At 39.7% G+C, this 21875-nt stretch overlaps 1 protein-coding gene across 1 annotated transcript; it reads right to left on the bottom strand.

The window, feature by feature from the left end:
- Positions 1–2492: 2492 nt before the first annotated feature.
- On the bottom strand, positions 2493–16987 carry LOC133015990 (calpain-1 catalytic subunit-like). Its single transcript, XM_061083288.1, has 21 exons — positions 16730–16987; positions 14667–14736; positions 13772–13890; positions 13541–13674; positions 13260–13434; positions 12504–12578; positions 12319–12404; positions 10619–10693; positions 10127–10287; positions 9536–9702; positions 9264–9275; positions 8963–9171; positions 8234–8279; positions 8016–8084; positions 7729–7786; positions 7558–7619; positions 7356–7424; positions 7065–7143; positions 5869–5985; positions 2840–2892; positions 2493–2519 (listed from the first exon to the last, which is right to left on the bottom strand). The coding sequence occupies exons 1-21, from the start codon at positions 16964–16966 to the stop codon at positions 2493–2495; spliced, it is 2100 nt and encodes a 699-aa protein (XP_060939271.1). The 5' UTR covers positions 16967–16987.
- Positions 16988–21875: the final 4888 nt, after the last annotated feature.

Here is a 21875-nt window from a genome sequence, read left to right as displayed (position 1 = left end):
GCACATGCAGCTCTCCCTGATTTGCATAAACTGGTATCTCACAGGGAATGTGTGAACTCATCCCACTTCAACCTGCTCACTCAGCAGTTTACATGAACATGTACACGGACATGAGCAAGCAGGTTTAACCTTTAAAATTGTCATTCCTTTCGATTATAATAAACTTAATCATTTGTCAATCACCACAGGCTACACAGAATTCTTTACAGACTGAACTAGTATTTGTCTTGTCACCCGCAGTTTGGTATGTTTTTCAGTCATGACAATACTAGGAATGATAACAGTAATTTCACCCTGTATGTTTTTGGCTTCTTCCAGGTACAACCACAAATGGGGGAACAGTGCTCGCCCTTCACTCAACTTTCATATTCCTAGCTGCTGTGCTGACATCCGTCCGCATCAAATGCTACAGCTAACCTAAACAACGTTGTGACTTTAGCATCCTAATCAATAATCAATAATTATTACATTGTTCGGTAATGCTTACATCTTTAGTGTGATTCATTAACTTTAATGTCAATTTTATTTGTTCACGCCTGAAGAACTTTGTCAGCTGCTTAATTTCCACTTCATTCTATCTCTTTATTTTGTAAAACTATGCAGACAAAACAAAATCAAAATAATGGGTTTTAAGTGATGATCTAACTGGATAAACATACTGGGCTTTGGGACTAAATTGTAAATGATGAAAATTGTGTTCAATTCTTATTAAAAGTGTAATAGAAATAAATCCTCAAATTTACTGATTATTTCATCATAATTTCAACTGTATTGCTATTCTTAAAATTAATAAATGTATACTAATAAACTGTAACTTGTATTTCTCTTGGAGCAGATTTAAAAGAAATTCAACATAATATGTCCTGGTGTTTCCCTAACTCAATAAAATCCTTTACTGCTCTTTTTAATAGCATCCGTAGTAGCAGAGCATACATACACAGAAAAATATCCAGATAATTGTCTTACTTGTTTGCACAAAAAATAAAAGCGTCTGCATATTTTTTTAAAGTGGACAAAAATGACTGATCACAAGGCAATGCATTGACAAGTTAATTTTCTTAATCCATTCTCTTTCCAACCTTTAAGATATCTGCAAGGAATTTAAAAGTCAAAATAACTGTTCATACACTTACACTGAATAATATCTTTATTTTGTTAAATTCAATCAAATCACTTGCACCCAAAAAAAAAATAATATTGGAAAAAAGAGCTACCACCGAAAACTGAAAGAGCATTACCCCACATATAAAATAATTCTACTAATATTCAATCCAAGAGACTAGATATAAGATTTCACAAGACTTGCCAGTCACAGTACATGTTAACTACTGTATGCTAACATTATTGCTAACAAGCTGATAAGTAGCAGGTACAACATTTACCATACGGACAATTATATTTAAGCACGCTAGCATGCTAACATTGGCTAATTCCCCCTGCGTCCCAAACATATTACTGAATAGTATTGATGAAATTACACTGTTTACATGGACACCAATATTCTGACTGTTGACCTTCATAGAAAATCATTTTAATTATGTTGTTTACATGTCTTGCACATTCATATTTTCATTTCACAGAGCAAGGTCTGGTAAGGACTGATTACTATGTCCACTAAGCCATTATGTCCGATGTCAATCCAACAGATTTAAAACCCCAACTTGAAATAGCATCTTGTTTACACCCAGGGCAAATATCATCAAGCAGTTGGTTACTGCCGTATGCGATGTCAGAAAATACAATGAAAACTCCAACAGGACCTTTTAATGTTACTAAGACCTATTCATGTTGTCATAATCTGCTTTAGCTTGGAATAGTCCAAATTTCTTGATTTGAATATTGCTTATTCTGAGTAGGACCTTATTCAGGTTCAAATAATCAATAAATTCTCTGTATATGACATTATCTTAATCTATGTCTTGATCGGATTAATATTGAAATGTTGCTGTCCATGTAAACATATTCACTGTTAACAACATGGTAACTATATAGAGACAGATGTGGACGATTACAGAAAGCATTATGGCTTTATGGTTACCAGTAATACATGCAATAAACCAGGTCTTATGGCAATTCATCTATAAATGTTGAAATATGAAAGTTTCAACCAAAGTTGTGTGCAACATGCTTATTGCATGGCCCCAAAAAATAGTATTACCATCTACTAGTAAATCAGAAAATGCAGTAACCCACATAAAATGAACAGTACTCATTCAGGGAGACACATTGTGCATTAGTACATTGACTAGATTTTCCCTGTTTTAAGTGTAGCATTTGTTAAAAAAGGGTATCTGATAGCATATCTGTGTGTGTGTATCCCATTTGTTCTCCCACTCAGCTTTGCAATGGAGTGAAAGAAAAGCCCTGTAGTTCAAAAAATATAGAACAGCTGAATTGAAAAAGAGATGACTTTGTTAGTTCTTTTATTCTATTTGCACATCGTCTGCTGCAGTTGTTCCAAATCAGTCCTGCAGCTCATCTTCTCTGTCAGTTTAAGTGTACATTGAAAGGTACATCCACTGTAAATAAAGATAAGATAGATTATTCATTTGCATCTGCATTTCTGCTAGATGCTCAAAATTGTCATCACTTCATCACATATAATTAACAATGTCCTGTAGAGATGATAGTGGAATTGTATTTGAAACAAAGGAGATTACCAATAAGACATTTCAAATCAACACCTGTGCAGGTTATGAGAAGATAAAACCATTTTGAGATACTGTTGACAATACACCACTGTTCACACACATACACACACGTGCACCTCCTGCCTTTGATTTCCACCCGCAACAATACTCTCAAAAAATAAATAAGAATTCTGTAGAGCTTGTGTTACCTCTGATTCACCAAGAGTCATGGTCGATCCATCAGACAGCTGCTTGAAGATTTCTATTGAGAAAAAAGCAACCTGTTGTTACTTCAGGCTTCACATGATATAATCATAGCCAATAAAATGCAATGGACAATGGTACAAAGCAGCTCTGGCTTGCTAAAACACTACACATCACAAAATTCTCCAAATGGTAATAAGTGAAATAGTACAAGAGGTTAGTTCCAAAATATAAAGGAATTGTGCATTTTGTGATAAAAGCATGAAATTTGGTACACTTATAGCCAAAGGCATTCTCAAAAGATTTGGATGTGGAGCCATTATGAATTTTTAACATGGCGCCCATGGCAGCCATTTTTCAAAATGTCCGCCAGCAACAACTGTTTTCTTATGAATGATGGATTTAATATGATATTTCAGACTTATTTACCATTCATACTACTTGGTAAATGTCTTTTGGATAGTGGAACATTTTCATTGAAAATTCAAAATGGCCGCCAACTGGTTAGATATGGATGATCTCTATGTTTAATTATACATTTATCTTGATGCAGAATTTGATTTGGGAACTTTGGAATTTCTAAGAATCTTCTTTCTATCTCAAAATACTCATTTTAAGCAAGGGAAACCTAGGGTCTATCACAGGGAAGACCAGTCACACTCGCCTTCACAGACACAAAGGGCTGTGCACTGTAAGTGGGATTTTTTGCACTTACACTGCCCAACACAACCTTTCTTGCATTTGCATGAGACAAGTTCATAACTTGACTGGCCTGCATCTGGTAGGCATGTCCAGAAGGGTTCATAGTCCCCCTCAGGTGACTTTGACCAGCCCCATTCGCACGGTGAAGGTAGTTCTGGTGTTGACACCAGGACTGTACCCCACACGTGCCCTCCTTGGTATACAGCTCTCTTAACATGCTCTTCTAGGGCAGCCTTGGTAGGATTGTTTGCACATTGTGCCTCTTTGCAAATAACTTCCTCCTTGCCATATTGATTTCTGTACATGTGCTGGTTCGGTCATAGACTAAGATAACAAACCTCTCAATTGTGGCCATTACCTCCTGTGGTATGTCATCTGGGGCTGAAGACACTTTCAACAGGGCAAGTGTAAGTTCTGGAAGCACAGACCATACAGCCCATGCAGTCTTTTTCCCATGGCCAACAAAGCTTGACACAGTGTCACAACCCGTCAATGCATGGAACACTGGTAGTGCACATGCTTTCTCGGGCCCGAGCCCTGCTGCAATTTCATGGGCTGCCAAATATCGAAAATTCTTACCAGTACCGAACATCCACTCTATTACTTTCTTTTTTTCTTTTTTTTTTTTTCATTGGGTAACATTTCAATTACAATAAAATAGATGATAGTGTACTTGAAATTATAGATTTAATTTCAGAAATATGGCTGCCATCTTGTTGTAGGTGACCAGTGGTCACCAAGTGTGACTATTGTGGTCACCATTTCTGAGTTAGAAGGAAGCTTCTGGCCAATTGTAAAGTTCCAAATTTGAATTCTGCACAAAGAAAAGGAAATAAAAAATAATACTGGTTTGACACCGAGATCACCCATATCAGACAGTCATAAAAGTGATGGCTGCAATCTTGAAGATGTCAGCCATCTTGAATATTTAATGACAAATTTAGATTATCCAAAAGACATTTACCAAGTACTATGTATGGTAAATAAGCCTGAAACATCATATTATATCCATCATTCATAAGCGAACAGTTGTTACTGACAGCCATTTTGAAAGATGGCTGCCATGGGCGCCATTTTGAAAATTCATGGTGGCTCCATATCCAAATCTTTTGAGAATGCCTTTGGCTATAAGTGTACCAAATTTCATGCTTTTATCACAAAATGCACGATCGTTCTGGTTACCAGCTGCACTAAAAGGACTTATTGGAAGTTATTAGACTGCTGAGAAAGATTAGACGTTATGTTTCGACTTCACCTTAAACTCTAGTATCCTGTATTGTTGCCAGGGATGTATTACACAATAACTACTGAAGTGATTTATCTGAAACTTGGTGAAAGGTTAGGGTATAGGCCTTGGAGGGCAGAGATTTGTTTCACTTTAATATGACAAGGCAGGATGTTAGCCTTGGTGGATGTAAGCACTCTCTAGTACTTAATGTTGTATCTCCCCTTGACTGAAAAGAATATTTTTGCTAGAGAAGAAAGATGATTTCAAAGAGGATTGATGGAAATCGTCACCAACTGTCCACCACTGCTGCAGGGGTGGCCCCAAACAAGACTGTTTGATCTGGCCCACGGGGTAATGAATTAATGAATCTTTTTTTTTTAAAGAAATGACAACAATGACCATTTTGTCAAGTATGACTTAAACTTTGTATTGGTCGCACCAGTCCGCTTAACACTTAGCTGGTGTGTGTGAGAGATTTTTCTCCATCCTCCTACATTAAATCTGTTCACCAAGATCTTGAAGAATGATGACAGAGGAGAGAGAGGCTGCTCTAGCATTGGGTAGTTGCTCAATGACAGCAAGGAGTGCAGTCTCAGTGGAGTTGCCTGCCTTGAACCAGACTGGTGAGGATCAAGAAGGTTGTTATGGTGGAGAAGGAGGAGATGTTGATTAAAGATAGAACATTCAAGTGTTTGGAGAGAAAAGTAAGAAGAGAGACAGATCTATGTATGTTTACTTCAGACAGGTTGAGGGTGGGTTTCTTCAGAAGATTGTTCACTCTTGCCTCTTTAAGAGGAAGGGAAACAGACAGTTGACAGGGAAGTGTTGATAAGATCGGTGAGAAAAGAATGTGAGAGGGGATGGGGTCAACGGGGCAGGTGGTTGGGCGGGCAGAAGTTACTGGGGTAAGATCTTGATTGGGAGAGATTTTTTGGGGGGGTTGGTAAATGAGAATTGTAATTTTTGTTCTGTAAAAATAGCTTTGGGCTGCAGAAATAATGGCAGAGAAGGAAGAGTGAAGACATTAATAAGTGAGCAGGTTATCAGGGTGAAGACTTTCTGATGCTCGCGTAATGGCTTTGTTGGCTGTCCAAATGCACTTACGGGACATGCAGTCAAGGCGAAGGATGAGACTGATGAAACTCTCCAGTGTCATGTGTCCAGAGGAGGCACCGTAGCGCAGAGCCATCAAATTCAGCATGTCATCGCTGACACGCTTTCCTGAACAATAGACATCAGACAAGAGTTCAAAACATATTCCATTATTTTCATTACTGATTCATCGTTACTGAGGCAACATATTGCTAAAAAGCTAAGTTCTCCACTCGGTTTAATAAGATAATTAAGTATTTCAATACTTGCAGCAATAGAGTCAAATTCAATACTGTAATGAAAAGAATGTGCTGTACATATATTAAAAGGGTTATAACCCCTACAAAAAGTATTGACCAAAAAAGACAGCAGAGTGAGTATTCTGCAATACATTGGCAACGCATATAATGACGTTAATGTTTCCCGATGTTTTCAAAGGATAAAGTGAAATGTCTTAAATTTTTTTACAGTTTGTAAACAATGATGAAAAAAAACACAATATTTGAAAAGCACAAGAAATATAGCCCAAAACGTTTTACAACAAATTAATTAAGAGGGATCGTGACCAGCAGGTCCTGTTTCTCCATTGTCTCTACCAATTAAAGACAGAAAGGCCCCCAAAAAATGACCCATTAAGAATTAACTAACCATTATCGATACTGCTTATTTATTTAGGGTTGCTGGGGGGCTGATCTTGAGTCAATACCAGCTGACATCTGGCAATAGGCCAGGTACACTCTGGACAAGTCGCCAGTGTGTCACAGGGACTAACCACTATTTACTCTCACGGTTAATTTAGAGTCTCGATCAACCTATCCCCAATCTGTACATAAAGACCACGGCCAAACTGGGATATGAGGTAAGAATTTTCTTGCTGTGAGACGACAGAGCAACCCACTAAACCACTGTGCCGCCCACAACAATGTGACATTAGACGGAAAATCCCAGTTGAAATGTACTGCTTGGTGGAAAACGATGAAACCCCATTTCCCATGTCACAGTCTGACTGGCCATTCAGTACTTCGAAAACATCTGGTGGATACCTTATTTATTTGGCACCTGGTTTCCTAGCATTGCTTTGTGTTAAAAAATGTTGGGGTATTTTCTGTCTTTGTACACAGTTCATTTGTTTTCAAACAAGGGGGCATACTGCCACAAGGCAGTGACATCTGCCCACAGGAGACAAAAAGAACAAGCTTATCATCCACCTGAGGCCATGACAGCATTCCTGAGCTCATTCAGAGACAGTGTTCCTGTAAGTGAAACGTCTTTTTGGGAGAAAATGTCCTGTTTTAAAAAAAAAAAACAGTTTTGTGAAATTAATAATAGGTAATAAGGTAGATCACATGGTGTTCAGGATATAAAGCATGATGTATCTTACATTTTCACATTCACAAGAATAGTGATGTAATAGATAGATAGATAGAGTACTTTATAATACTATTATAGTACTATTATAATTCATAAGTATGATGTAACCAGTCGTTGGGTCCTTTTACCTTGTACTCGATGACCTTCTTCCACAGACGAAGGAATTCCTCACCGTTCAGTTTGCCCGTGATAGACGTCTTTAACTCAACATTAAGGTATTAAGTCAGAATGCTGTTTAATTTCTCCACCTGACTTTTAAATCTATTTGTGGCTGTTAAACCAACAAAAGGGCAGAAATATCAAGTGTAGCATAAACATCACGTAGGATACATCCATCAGAGAAATCATGCTGCGACAGGCATCCATGCTGAAGCCTCCAGATTTCAAATCTCCTGAACAAAAAAAAAAAATAGCAAATGATTCAGTTAGGCCAAAACTCAGCAACTAAGCAATGCATGAAAAGATAATTACAGTCGAGTATTTTAACCAAAGTTTTCAAACCTTTCAAGATTCGGTCATTTAGAATCGTCTGGAGCATCTCAGCATCCACTTCTTCATGCTGGATTAGAAATCAGAAAATAAGTCAGACTAATAATAATTTGTATTATTATTATTGCTTTAAAAATAATAATAATAATAGGGTACACAAGATCTTGTGTGCACTACTGCAGCTGAAACTATTGATCTTGTTTCAGATTTTCAAAAATGTCTTTCATCAAGTTCTTGGAAAGAAAGCAAATACAATTTTTTCACTATGTTTTGCTATTCTCTGAAGAAACATGAATTACCTTGACAGAGTATTGACGGAAAAGGTTTCTCTTATTTTCGTCATCCACTACATTTTCCTCTGGTGTTTTCTGAAAAAGACGGAGTGTTCAGTTCCAGATGAGCTATGATAATACATATATATACATGTATCTTATATGATCAATGCAATCAGAAAAATCAAAGCAGAAACACCAAAATGATATTCACACAGCGGGTCAATTATAAAAATATTGTGCACCTCTTCTGTGTCGTTGTGTTCATGATTATGGCCTCCAGAATCCTCACTGAGAGGAAGAACATAAGTCATCAGTACTCGTGGTGATTGCAGGGAATTATCACATGCGCTACCTAATTACAGTAACAAGTAGTGTTAGGGGTTAAAACTTGAGATTCAGTAATTAATAACTAAAGACAAATAATTTGGCTTTTTTTTTCTGGATTAACAAAATAATTGTCAGTTTTTCTAAATTAACATAATAATTTACATGAGAAAAATAAAGGTGTTCTGCTTTTCTGGATGAACATTTTTAATTTCTCACAAACAAACAAAATGCAGTTTTCTTTTGGGTCACAAGATCCTTCCTCACAAAAATGTGGTGTAGTTGGAACAAACATGTCCCACCTGTATAGAATGTTTGATTTGTTTGTGCTGGGAAGATGAATTAATGCTTTTATATATTATTTATTTATTTATTTTAAGTAGCTGGCAGGAGAAACTCCCCAGAACATTCAGAAATTCTGAAACATTTTTACAAGCAGCATAACTTTAGACAAAAGAAGGACCAGACGTTAGATTGAACGTTGACATCAGTTTGGTCTTTGCATGAACAGTGTTCAGACTGGTCCTGGACTTACTTAGATGCACATGCCATTGTAATGTCTTGTAGGATATGCTTTGTGGCATATACAGATAAACTGTACATCTACCACACTTTGAAAGCTAATGAGTGAGATTTAAGTGACTTACTGCACATGGTTCTCAGACTTGGACAGAATGGTCAGGATGAAGGAGGCAGTCTCATTGGGATGGTAGGTGGACGGCACAATCAGGTATTCACCAGGCTTCAACTTGACGAACTCCATCACCTCACGTGCATTTAAGTAGCTTTTAGTTTTGGCCACAACTTTGTTTTTGCCAAAGAAAGAGGCTGGGAACATCCCTTTGTGAGCCTGGTACTGTAATGCCAATAATAAGCAGATGTTTAATTTCTATGCAGCTCAGCTCAATCTCCAGTATAGACGGGCAATGTGTGAGAAATGTTACTTACTTCTTCGGTCACCTTGGATGAAACCAGAGAAAAATGAAGGTTGTGTTGAGGATAAAACAAAACATTTGACATTGTGAAGTAAATAGAATAAGATAAATGCACACCATAGAATTTCCCACTTGAACGTTTAACATGATGACATGTAATGGCTGAACCCACAGAACTATTTAATTTGTATCTTTACATGACTATTTTCAATTTAGTTCAATGCATGAACTATTTAAAGTTTAATCCAAATGTGACACAAACCAAAATACAAAACAAAAACTTACCTCAAATACGTGGAGTCCAATGTGGAGATTTTGGACCAGGCGTCTGTTCCTTTTGTCGGGCATTTGCATGAGAGACATCAGAAAGTTTTTTTCCCCCTGTTTCTCTGAACACTCACTGAATAATTTGCCGACCTTGATCCGATACTGTGGATTAGTGGAGAATTTTTCTGGAAGATTGAAGAAGACAAAAACATAAAACACAAACTAACTGCAGCCAGTTCATCCATGATTGCAAAATTCTGCTTTGTGCGTATGGAGTCTGGTGTGCGCCAAAGAAATAATTATAGACTTTAGATTTTGATTATCTGCTGTTAATAATTTCTTTCTAAATTTTGAAAGGTGATTATAAATTCATCAAATAAATTGGAATGTGATCTTTTAACTGACAAATGATTAGAACCAGCTCTATTTTTGAGTCTTTTTGCTATTATCGTGTTCCATCTCATATTTGTCTCTGGTTTTACTATTCAGTTTCTTTTTGGATTCACGTTGGCCTCTTTAAGAAAGTACAGAGCAGAACAGTGAAACTGTCTCAGTATCTCTGCAAGATGCAAAAACAGTTTAACTTATTTACAGATATTTGGAAAGTACCATAGTTCTCCGCGGATCCTCCAGCCGTGGTTCCTGCAACCCATCTGCCCTCGTAGAATGAGGACTTCCAATGGCACGAGGAGCTTCCATCAAGGAAGTCTGGACACAGGCAGCAGATGTCAAGATCATTGTAGAACTTACAGAAGTCTTCCAGTGTCATCCTGTCCAAATCAGAAATCGATTTAGTTAAATATAATCTCTGAATTAGTATGCTAGAATTAGAGTTTAATAACTTTTTGATCCATAAGCGAAAAAAAAATATTTGTTCTGTGGCAGTCACTTGAGCGATAATGTACTGCTTGGAGAGTATATGAACATAGTACCTGGTACACTGTACTTATTTTTAGATATATAACTTTGCTTTTCATTAACACATTACTGCATTTTTACCCAAGACTATAATGTAACAAATGGTGTGTTCCAATAATAATAATTATTATTGCCATTTTAAGAATGAAATAACATTTAGATTAGAACATACAACACACTTACCAAAACTCTCCATTATTTCTCATTGAAAGGCACATTTCACGATCCTGAGGAGTCACAGTTTGCCACAAAGGCGAACTTTAGCGACAGTTGGACAATCAGAGAGGATAGAAACATATTTATGAATTAAATAAAAAAGAGCATACACGCACATACATGTGATTTTCTATAGTTGTGAGGACACTCATTGACATAATGTATTCCCTAGCCCCTTAACCTAACCCTAACCATCAAAACTAATGCCTAACCCTAAAACCAAGTCTTAACCCTCCAAAAGCAAATATAATTTGTGAGGCCCAGCCAAAATGTCCTCACAATGCTGGTATAGAACCAAAATTTGTCATCATAACATATAGATGTTTTGACATAGATTAACATAAAATTATAAATACATATAAAATACAATACAACTGCCTCCAAGGTATTAAAGCTAATTAAAGACAGTAATAGAAAGGTGTCTTGTCTCTTGTTTCAGATATCCTCAATCCCTTCATATGTGACTAACAAAAAACGATGACATTGAAAACATCAGCAACAAGTTATTTAGTGAGGGGAAAATAACTTCCAGGGTTTCCCCCAGTGCTGTATAGGCCTGGTGGTCCGCCAGGCTTTACTCCCCCCCCTCGCCAGGCTAAGCGTCACTTGTTTTTGTTATTTAAAAAAAAAAAACATCCGTCACTCGCGCACATCAACAACACTTCACTTCCTCATTGAGCCCCGATCCACAAGCAACCATCCTATTGGTCCAAACAGTCACATGTCCCACCCAGACCCCTTCACTTACCCTCGGACATCAGAACGCTCCTTCAACACAGTGTTTTACTGAACATACGTCCCCTTCAATGACCCTCAGACATCAGAACGCTCCTTCAACACAGTGTTTTACTGAACATAAGACAAAACCAAACATAAACATAAACCTAGTCCGTTACACGATTAGGCTGCAGCTATTTGGTTTTATTTATTTAAAAATAGGGTACTTCTTATTTCATACATTTTCCACAAATATGAGGAGGACTCAAATAGCCCTACAAAGTTCTGTGTTTAATTTATTTAAAAGTAGGCCGACACTTGCCTGTGTATTTTGGTTTGTTTGTTATTTTGTTGCTTGTCTGTTTGAGTAGCTGGCTGAAAGCAAAGAAGTAGTAGGCTTACCTTTTATTGGTAACCAAACTGTTACGGTTCATTGTTTCTGAAATAAGAGACCTGACTGCTATGTTCACAGCAAACTTGATTTTTTTTTAATATTAAGTAGGGCTGCCACTAACGACTATTTTTCTATCGATTAATCTGACGACTATTTTATCGATTAGTCGATTAATCTAAACGATTAATTTTCCTCCAAAAAAATCAAATTGACCATTCCAATTCAGTTAATTTTATTTTGATAACAACAAACTGTATGTCACCATAAAATGCAGCACAAAACAAAATGTAAACAAAGGCTCAAATATTAAAGTGCAAAACTGTAGGTTTAAACTAGCAGCTCCAACGTGATAAAAATAAATAAAAAAGAGGGCTTATAAGTTAAGTCAGCAGTGCAACTCAAAAAGATATCAAAGTATCTATTTAACCCCCCCCCCCCCCCCCCGCGGGTGCCTTCTAGCAGCCCTACCACCAGGCTTAGCAAGTTTTCTGGGGGAAACCCTGAACTTCTATCTTTACAAATCTTCATAAAACATTTGCTGGGTAGTCATTCTTACTTATCGCTCCACTGTCCGTTCCATTCTGTTTGGCCCCAGGGGTTCCACAAACGCACCAGGTTAACGAGTCTCCCTTGGCTCATAAACTGACGAGAAATGAGCAGCAGACAAAAAAATCAGGGATATTTATACAAACACAGAATTCTGTATAATGCCATGCCTTCAATGCAAATATGACTAGTTACCTGTTTCACACCTGTGACGGTATAGGCATGGCCTTGGACCAATCCATTTGGCAGCACATCGTTGGCAGATGTCTTCTACAAGATAGAGGTATACAGTTTAGAGAGATGTCACTGAAATGGCATTGATAGACTCATCTAGAAAATTATGTGAACTCACATAGCTGAATTGACTTAAATAAATGCTTTCATGCATTATTGGACCCATTCAAAACCCTGACCCCACCCTCTCGCTCTACCACATACTTTTACTACAGCTTCGAGTACTTCATCTTTTCCTTCAGGCATAGGCTGTTAGAAATTGTACTTTCTTGATTCTTGTTGTTCTGGGTTTGTACCCTATGGGTTGAATGCACTTATTGTAAGTCGCTTTGGATAAAAGCGTCAGCTAAATAAAATGTTATGTATTGTAATGTAGTCAAATACCAAAGGTCATTACATACAGTTGAACTGTTCTTATGACCTACAGATCATTTTCAGAGTTATTGAAAGACTTGGCAGCCACTGCTGGCCTTTTACGTTGAGGAAGATTATACTGGAATCTGAAGTCAATATAAGGGATTGATCAAACTGTAAATAAAACCAAACTACTGTTTAATGATTTTAGCTTCCTGCTATGAAAAGATAAAAAGCTTGAAAGTTCCATTAATATTTCCATCTTAGATACTGCTCTAGGACAACCTTAGATTATCTAAGCCTTGAGATGCTTTGATGTTATGCTGTCAACTCTGTGGTTTTGTGTGGAATATAAATGCTCACTGCCTTTTCAGTCCCACAGCCCATCAGGGAAATATTCTGTCCAGCTCTTGTCATCAGCTCCCACAGGTCCGGAGGAGGTTCTGTGAGGTTGACGTATATGTGGACACCACCAGTGAAGTCCATCATAGCCTCAGCAGGAGTTCCAGTCTTCATATCTGCATATGAACCACACACCCTGACACCAGGTGTTAAATTACTTTCACAGACTTTTAGAAAGTAAGATCAATGTCACTCTGAGACTATCAGAACTGTGTGACTGAGAAATGCATTGTTTTTCATACTTGGCATAGGCTTTCTCCAGCAAAGCAGGCCAGAACTCAGTCGGGGTTTTGGATTGGACGAAGATTAATCTGCCATCAATTGTTGGTAGCTTGTCATCAATGATAATATCCACCCATTTCCCAAACCTCCAAAACTGAATATTTGAGAATATAAAGAAGGTTATGCTTTTGCAAAATGAGATGTATATAATTGATCAGAACCTATTTTTGGATGATGTTGGCAATATTTACCCTGAAGTGGAACAGCCCGCAGTAGTCCTCATTAAAACTTTGTTCAGGAGGAACAACTTGCTTTAGTATTGACTTGTGGAATGTCAGGGCTCCGATAGATGCAAGGAACCAGCAGTTTCCTAAGTAAAATAGCACCATTGAATTGTCAGGAAAGTATGTTAAGCAGACATGACACTAATGTTTATTTAAACAAGTTAACATCTAAGAAACATTCAAGTATGCTAACACAGCCAAGAGGCAGAATACACATTGGAACAGTGGTTATTGTAGGTTCTTACTGTCTCATGAACACAGATTAGGTTAGGTTGGAAAGTATGGATGTCTTCTCAGTATCATTACACTGATGCAATAGCATTACTTTTTCTGAACATTCTAAACCACCTGCTGGAATTCAGAATGCTGTGCATAACCAGCATTATCTTTCAGACTCCACTTGTTACCTATTGATCTCGAGGTACCATGATTCATTGAGCTTTGATTAAATCAAAATTCCCTATTTAAATAAGTATATAATAAGTAAAATACATTGTAAAACAGCAATTATTTTTATGTCAGCCGGAGTCCGTTCCACAGAGATAGAGAACAAGTGGCAACTATTAAATCCTAAAAAACTGTGCAATGAACACAATTACCACTGTTGCAACTGTGCGATACAGTTTTGTGTGTGTGTGGACTTTACAAGAGTTTGTGTACTTGCTTGTAAGGGAGTTGACTTGACGCGTCACTTTTTTGCTCAGCAGCTGTAGTGTGTTGTGTGATTTAAACCATGTCTCCATACATCAAACACCAAATTTGTTTGATGATGCAGTTGTGCCACTTGGCTGTGTGGGCATCTCTTAATGACATTACTGTAAAACCAACAAATTTATTGTTGTGAATCAAGCAAGTTTCCTACCAAGATGGCCTTGACCAAAGTCAAATCTTGAGACCCCTTCAACAACAAAAGATGGATTGGAAACCATTTTCTGAAACAGAGGAATTATTTACACGTTATTGTTGAAGGTTTCAATATTTCAACTGTAAGAAAATAATATTGCAATTTAATATTACTATAGCCTGCCTTGTCAGGTTAGTCAGTCATCTGAGCTCTCTATCTTTAAAAAGTTTTGGCAATTGGACTCTGTGCTACCCAAAAGCTAACACAAGCTAACAATTAACAAGTGACATAGTATAACACTTAACAGGAAAGAGACCAGGAGGTAATAGACCAAAGCAGGTCACAAAAATTTGTAACTGCAGTATGTTGGCCTGTTATTGCTTGGTCGGTAAGGTGCCATGACAAAATAAATAATCACTGGTGTCAGTGGCGTTTCTACATTAGGGGCACAGCCCCACCAGATGGCGCTGTTGTGCAGAAAGCTAAATACTGCATATCTGAACTGAACTTTGTAGCAAAAATATAATTTATTTTTATTTTATATGCAAAGTAGCGTGAATGTGTGTGTGAATAAACTTGACTCACAAGCATTATAGTCTTGTTTTGGAGTAATTTGATTTGTGTGTGTTTCTGTCTGTGTGCTCACTATGCGAAACGCTTTTCGCCTGCCGTACATCTCTGCTCCGGGCTCTGTGAAACGCTTTTCGCTTGCCGTACATCTGTGCTCTGGGCTCAAGGGGCAAGCCTCAGACTTGTGCCATGGGAGCACCAATCAGCGTGAACCACACAGACCACAGTTAAGATTTGGGCCCAACCGGGAGAGTGGGGACTTTTCAGATTGGCCCTACAAGTCTCCCAAGGTACTCGACTCCAGCGTCAGCATGTTTCCGGTTCTGCGTCACCTGAGCTAACAGGCTAACAGGCTACCCCCGTCAGTGAACACCACCCGAGACTGTGGACAAGTTCACTCACATCGGATGAATAATACGTTTTGAAGTTCTGCTTGTTATCCTGACAGAGAGGCTAAAGACGTGTGAGCTCCCGTTTCTGAGGTTAGTCAAGTTTAGTATTGTATTTATCTGTAAGTAGTGATTCAAAGGGACGTGTACCTGGTGGTTAGCTTGGCTCAGGGGCTAGCCCGCAGTCATGCTACATGATCCGGTCCACCCAGCAGAGAGAAGCGTTATTTTAAGAGGATGAGTGTGTTCGGAGAATAAGCTTTGCAGTTGAATATCCGCAGAAAATGAAGATACAAACTTTGTGCAACACTTCCTCTACAATAATGCCATATTTTATGTTTCTTATCATTTTATTAGGTACGGACGAGCCTGAAAGACACAGCTGTGCTGACCGTTTTCTGTCTCTTATGGCAAAGAAGAAAAATAAAACACTGGGTTCTTATCTAAAGGGTATCAAATCAGGAAGCAAAAGATAAACATTGTTCTAATAAGTGTTGCAGGCCTTCTTTAGTTAAGGGAGGAAAACACAAAGTGTTGTGCAGATGAAGCTGGTGCATGTCGCCTCATGTTGATAATAATAAATTAATAAATTATTCAAGTTATTTGAGCTATGTGTCTGTCTAATCTTTTTACTGTGTTGCAATCATTTTACTTTAATGCTCGATTATAGGCAACATCTTTGTGTCGGGCTGAGCGCTAAAGCAAGTGAAATGTATTTGAAATAGGATTTCTGCTCCCTGCTGGCACTCAAAATGCAGCCCATGGTATATATCACTGGTCTATATAGGCCTACTGCTTATAATAATCAGCTACCTCTATTTTTGTGACGGTGACATGACGTCATACAAAATTGCCCCACCAGAAATTTCAGGCTAAAATCGCCACTGACTGGTGTGTTAGTTTTATCTTGTTTTAGCCCTGCTATACATATAGCTATTAGCTTTGAGTAGAATTCACTTTGCAGCTTTAACCAGCCGAAAGTATAAACTATTCGCTTGTGGATTTAAATAAACACAGATAGATAGCCTCTTGAGTTTGCCTTTTTAACGACATGTTCATTTAACCATAGATTTGGATAATTGTTATGCTAAATCCCATCTTGTCAGGAACCCCACCACTCACCCCTGGTCTCAGCCACACCACACGGTCCAGGTCAGTCGGTTTCAGTAACCCTTTGCCGATGGTGTTACTGTCAGGGGGGAACATCTCATCAATGTACCTTACTCTGCGGCTGAGGCAGTACTGTTTCATCTGCTCGTAGTCTTGGTTGAGGAAGTTAATGGGGTTGGTGATGGTCCCATAGCCATTTTTCTGATGCCGTGCATTGATGATGTTCATACACACACCAGAGGTAGGCATTGCTGCAGTGGTTGAGCTCTGTTCAGAAAAAATAAGAAAGTAGATAATCTTGGCACCCAGAGTTTTGGGAATCGCCGGCATCGGCATGGTTTGCTCAGATAGAGGCGCAGTTTGCGCTGAGAAACATTACAGCAGAAACCAGGAAGTATTATTATGTTGTCGCAGCTCCCAAAAGCGCAACAGTGGACAGAGAGTGGTGAGCATACTGGAGAAGTGTGTTGAAGGCTCACCTGTTGAAGGCTTTTGGACTTTCTGACTCATAGTGTGCACGCCGGTCAGAGCTGCGCGGCTGCGTTGGACTTACCCTGTGACTGTCCATGGCGGCAGGGGGATACCGGCCGTTGTTGGCGCCGCAGTGATTAAACGGCAACAACTCTCCCAACTATGTTTTTACCATGCACGAATTGGTTCCAAAGCTAAAAGGTGTTGCCCCCAATGTAGTTTCAACGGGACGGGAAACAGCTCCGCTGGGCGCCCACTGGCCCCGTTTTGTCTGCATCACAAGTGGACATGCTGACTGAAAGGCACAGCCCCCAGTTGCAAGCTGCCAACAGCAGCCCCATCCACACTTATGGAATAAGGTACGTAGAGCTGTGTTTTGGGGACAAACGTCTCAGCTGGGACTTTATAATGGCAAAAGTCACTGTTCCCCTGCTAGGTGCAAATTTCCTGTGTGCTTATGGGTTGTTAGTGGATATCAATGGCCAACGCCTAATAGATGCAGTGACTTTTCATTCATATGTTTGCTCACTTGGAGTATCACACTTTGTGGGACTGTCCAGCATTGTACCGGCCATGGACGAGTTCCACCGACTCCTGGTACAGTTTCCAAGTTTGGCCAAAGCCCACTTTCTCATCCAACGCCACCAAACATGTCGTGGAACATCATGTCTACAGCAGGCCCACCACGCTCTGAGCCGGCGCCTAAACCTGGTAAAGCTGGTTATTGCTAAGGCTGAGTTTGAGAACATGGAGCCGCTTGGAATTATTCATCGTTCCAGTAGCCCATTGTCTTCATCGCTGCATATTGTGGAAAAGCAAGGCAGTGGATGACTCAACCTGATCGTTATCATGTCCCACACATCCAGGACTTCATATTACCCGAGGTGGACCTAGTCCGTGGCTATCACCAGGTGCCTGTGTACCCACTGGAAGTACCCAAGACAGCGGTTATCACACCATTTGGTCTTTTCGAATTCCATCGGATGGCATTCAGACTTAAAAATGCAGCACAGACTTTCCAGCAACTGATGGATACGGTACTGAGGGACGTACCTTTTTTATTTGTTTATCTGGACAACATACTGGTGGCTAGTACTTCTAAGACAGAACACAAGTCTCACCTATTGACACTCTTTGAGCAACTCAGTCAGCATTGCCTTATTATAAACCCAGCCAAGTGTCAGTTTGGGCTGATGGCTATTGACTTCTTGGGACACCGCATTACTAAGGACGGTACAGTTCCTCTCCCTTCAAAGGTGGATACTGTCACAAATGTCCCACGCCCACTCTGTGTGAAGTCTCTGCAGGAGTTTTGAGGCATGGTGAACTTTTACCACTGCTTTCTTCCGCAAGCAGCACAGCTAATGCAACCCCTTTATGAGGTCCTGAAGGGTAAAGCTGCCAGGCACACAGTGATTTGGACTGATGAAAGGAATAAAGCATTTGATGATGCAAAGGCAGCTTTGGCTAATATGACGCTGCTGGCACAACCCGCGCCTAATGTCCCGATATCCATCACGAGTGATGCTTCTGACTATGCAGTTAAAGCGGTGCATAAGCAGTGGGTCGTAGTTCACTACAGATTTACTGCATGTGGCAGGCAAGCACGACCCGGTGGCTGATCGCCTCTCCAGAGCGGTTACTATAGCCGTCCAATTTGGTGTGGACTATGATTGCATGGCAGCAGATCAAATTTCTGATCCAGACATTCAGGCGCTGACGACGGTTGGGCAAAGTTTGTCTGGCATGGTCTTAAAAAGGATGTGCGGAAGTTGGCTGAAACATGTGTGGTGTGCCATCGGTCTAAAGTCCACCGCCACACTAAAGCCCCCCTGGCACAATAAACCTCTCAGGGGTTCTCACACCTTCTCACCATGGTGGACAGAACAACTCGTTGGACGGAAGCTGTCCCGTTGGTTTCAACAGCAGCAGCTGTTGTGGCTCGGGCTTTATCATCACCTGGGTCGCTTGGTTCGGCTTTCCATCGAACATTTCTTCTGACCGGGGCCCGCAGTTTACATTTGGGCTCTGGAACACTGTGGCAGAGAGCCTGGGGACGAAGCTCCAACGCGACACAGCATACCATCCGCAGGCTACCGGGCTGTGCGAGCGGTTCCACCGTTCTAGGAAAGCTGCTCTACGTGCCAGCCTCAAGGACGGTAACTGGGTCGACAGGCTTCCATGAGTCAAGTTAAGGCTTAGGACCGCCCCTAAGGAAGACCTAAAAGCTTAATCTGCCGAGTTGGTTTATGGCAAGCCATTGAGAGTCCCTGGGGATTTTGTTCCCTACACTTCAGTTTCTTGGTCAGCGGCACAACAACAAGCTACACTCCTGGATAATGCCAAGGTTTTTGCACCAGTTCCCACATCGCAACACAGCATCCCTCGTTCTCATATCCCTGTCAAACGTCATTCTGCAGGATATGTGTTCATTTGTCAGGATGCTCATTGCGGGCCCTTTCAACATCCCTATGATGGTCCATTTCGTGTCATTGAGGCTGGGACCAAAACTTGTATCGTGGACATTGGCTGAAACCTGCCCATTTGAACCTAGATCAACCTACTGAGGTCGCTAAGCCTCCACGCCTAATTTGGTATCAAGTAATGGGATTTGTAAAAAATGGTTTCCATATTTAAATTAAGTGTGGGAATGGTATAACCCTTTGTTTAGGTCAAAGTGGTTTTGAAAAATGTAAAAGGCTTTTATTTCATGGGCATGAAGCATTAGAATACACTGATGCATATCGGCACCGTCTTCATCAGGGTGTACTGACACACAGAGACAAAGAGGGATTATTTGCAGTCACTAAAGGTGTGTAAGGTGAAACTTGCAATACTTTACCTTTACTTGGCCTCTAGGGGCCTTGAACGATAAATTAAATATACAAAAATCTCAAATCGTCGTTTATCAAAACCGAAACTTATATCTCGAACTCGACCAGGTAATATCCTAGCTTACAACCAAAATCACTGTAGTAAAGTGTTAGATCTCACCGATCAAATCCCGGTATCGTGAGTTTCAGGCAATTTGCCCCGCTACCTGCACTGGCTGCTGCCAATAGCAACACTTCCAGATTCGTCATTTTCACAAAGTGCCCGTGTGAAGTGCGGTGATGTACTGAAGGTCTCGTTGCAATAAACGTGAAACAAATACCCATCGCGAGTAAATATAATATGTCCGTGTCAACGACAAGTTTAGAATACAGTATAAATCATTTTGGTAAAAATATATAGATAGTATAAAAAACTGATGACGATCTCATTAAACAACCGAGCCACTGAGACATTTGGTTCGCTTTACCTTAATGAACTTGTTTTACTCTGTCAACTGTACAACACCAGATGTTGTTTAAGGAAAACACCCATGTTATCTGGTGATCACTAGAGCAGAATAATGAGCTGGCTCCAGTCCGCCAGCTCAGCTAACTACCTCGGCTTTGTTGACAACTTCCACTTGCTTTGGGGGCGCTCTTCGTCCTTCACTAACGATAGGCTCCTTACCAATGGGCTGGCAGGCCCATATAACATGTTGTACATTCTGCTGTACAAGACTGACTGTTTACCTTTCACACATGCCCCCTAGAAACATATTCCTCGAATACAGCACCTCAGAAAACTCCTCCCACTAGCTCCCCCAAAAGTGATGTGCAAATTATAATTATTATTAATATTATTACTATTAATACAAATGGGTCAGGGTTAGGGTTGAGAAAAGGTAACTGGTGCCTTTAAGTACACGGATCAAATTTGCCTCTATTTGTTTAAGGCGTTTGATTTTGTCCCCGCCCATGGCATCAGAGCTGATTACTTCAATACACTTTTAAAGTTTTATCGCTCCCATGTTGGGCTTCTAAATAGTGTTTGGCCATAATTCAGATTCCCTGTTTCGAGTGGATACCTATGCCCCGCCACTCTGTCCCTCAGCCGCTTTTTAGTGAGGCCTACACTGAAACAACCACAAGATCACTAATTTGGGACACAACATGGGTGTTGTTACATCTTATGATACTGGTGATAAATTACATTTTGTTGGTAAATACATCTTTAAAAGTGTTTTTAACCATATTGTTTCAATGATTGCAATTACCACAGCAGAAGTTGCTCTTGGGTTGACAAAGCCGAGTGTCAGGTTTAGGAGCAGGAAGTTAACTCCTGACTTGGTAGTTGTTGCCCTTTTAAACTGAACCCTGGGGTTCAAAGAATACCTCCCTTAAGGAATGATCCTTCTCAATGATGTCCCAATTTTTCTTAATGATATGTTTCATCTGGACAGCTTATTTGCTGTAACATGTAACAAAGTAAGTAGTACGCCTTTAGATAATACCCTTTAGGCCTCTAAAGTGTTCCAAAATATATTGGAAAGAAATGCATTTCGATCTATAACATTTGGCCATCTTTGTGATTCAATGAATCTTGGCATTACAAGAAAATACATGTACTTTTAGTTTCCTCACATGCTGCCAACTGAACCAGCCGGAGCAGCAGAAGCACTGACACCTGCAGTTGTTGTTGTCACAGGACTAAAGATGTAACAGGTGCATTTCTCAGCCTTTGCATGCACCATAGTCCAGAATACATAATACCGAAAAATACAGGCAACACTCAATTTCCTTTTTCCTAATATAAAATTGTGACGAGAAGTTAAAACGCGAAGCTATCTACTGTTGTGATCACCACACTTTTTTGT

Source organism: Limanda limanda, chromosome 12 (assembly GCF_963576545.1).
Source record: "Limanda limanda chromosome 12, fLimLim1.1, whole genome shotgun sequence".
Classification (NCBI taxonomy): domain Eukaryota; kingdom Metazoa; phylum Chordata; class Actinopteri; order Pleuronectiformes; family Pleuronectidae; genus Limanda; species Limanda limanda.
This window is presented reverse-complemented; position numbering and strand designations above follow the sequence as displayed.

Bases quoted from the DNA above. Each gene is read 5' to 3' on its own strand.
- LOC133015990 (XM_061083288.1), bottom strand. From the start codon at position 16,966: ATGCCTACCTCTGGTGTGTGTATGAACATCATCAATGCACGGCATCAG. The intron at 7,620-7,728 runs GTTTGAAAACTT...TTTTTTGTTCAG, and splicing joins AAATGACCGAATCTTGAAAG to GAGATTTGAAATCTGGAGGC. The intron at 2,893-5,868 runs GTAAGTGCATTT...TTTTCTCAATAG, and splicing joins TCGCCTTGACTGCATGTCCC to AAATCTTCAAGCAGCTGTCT.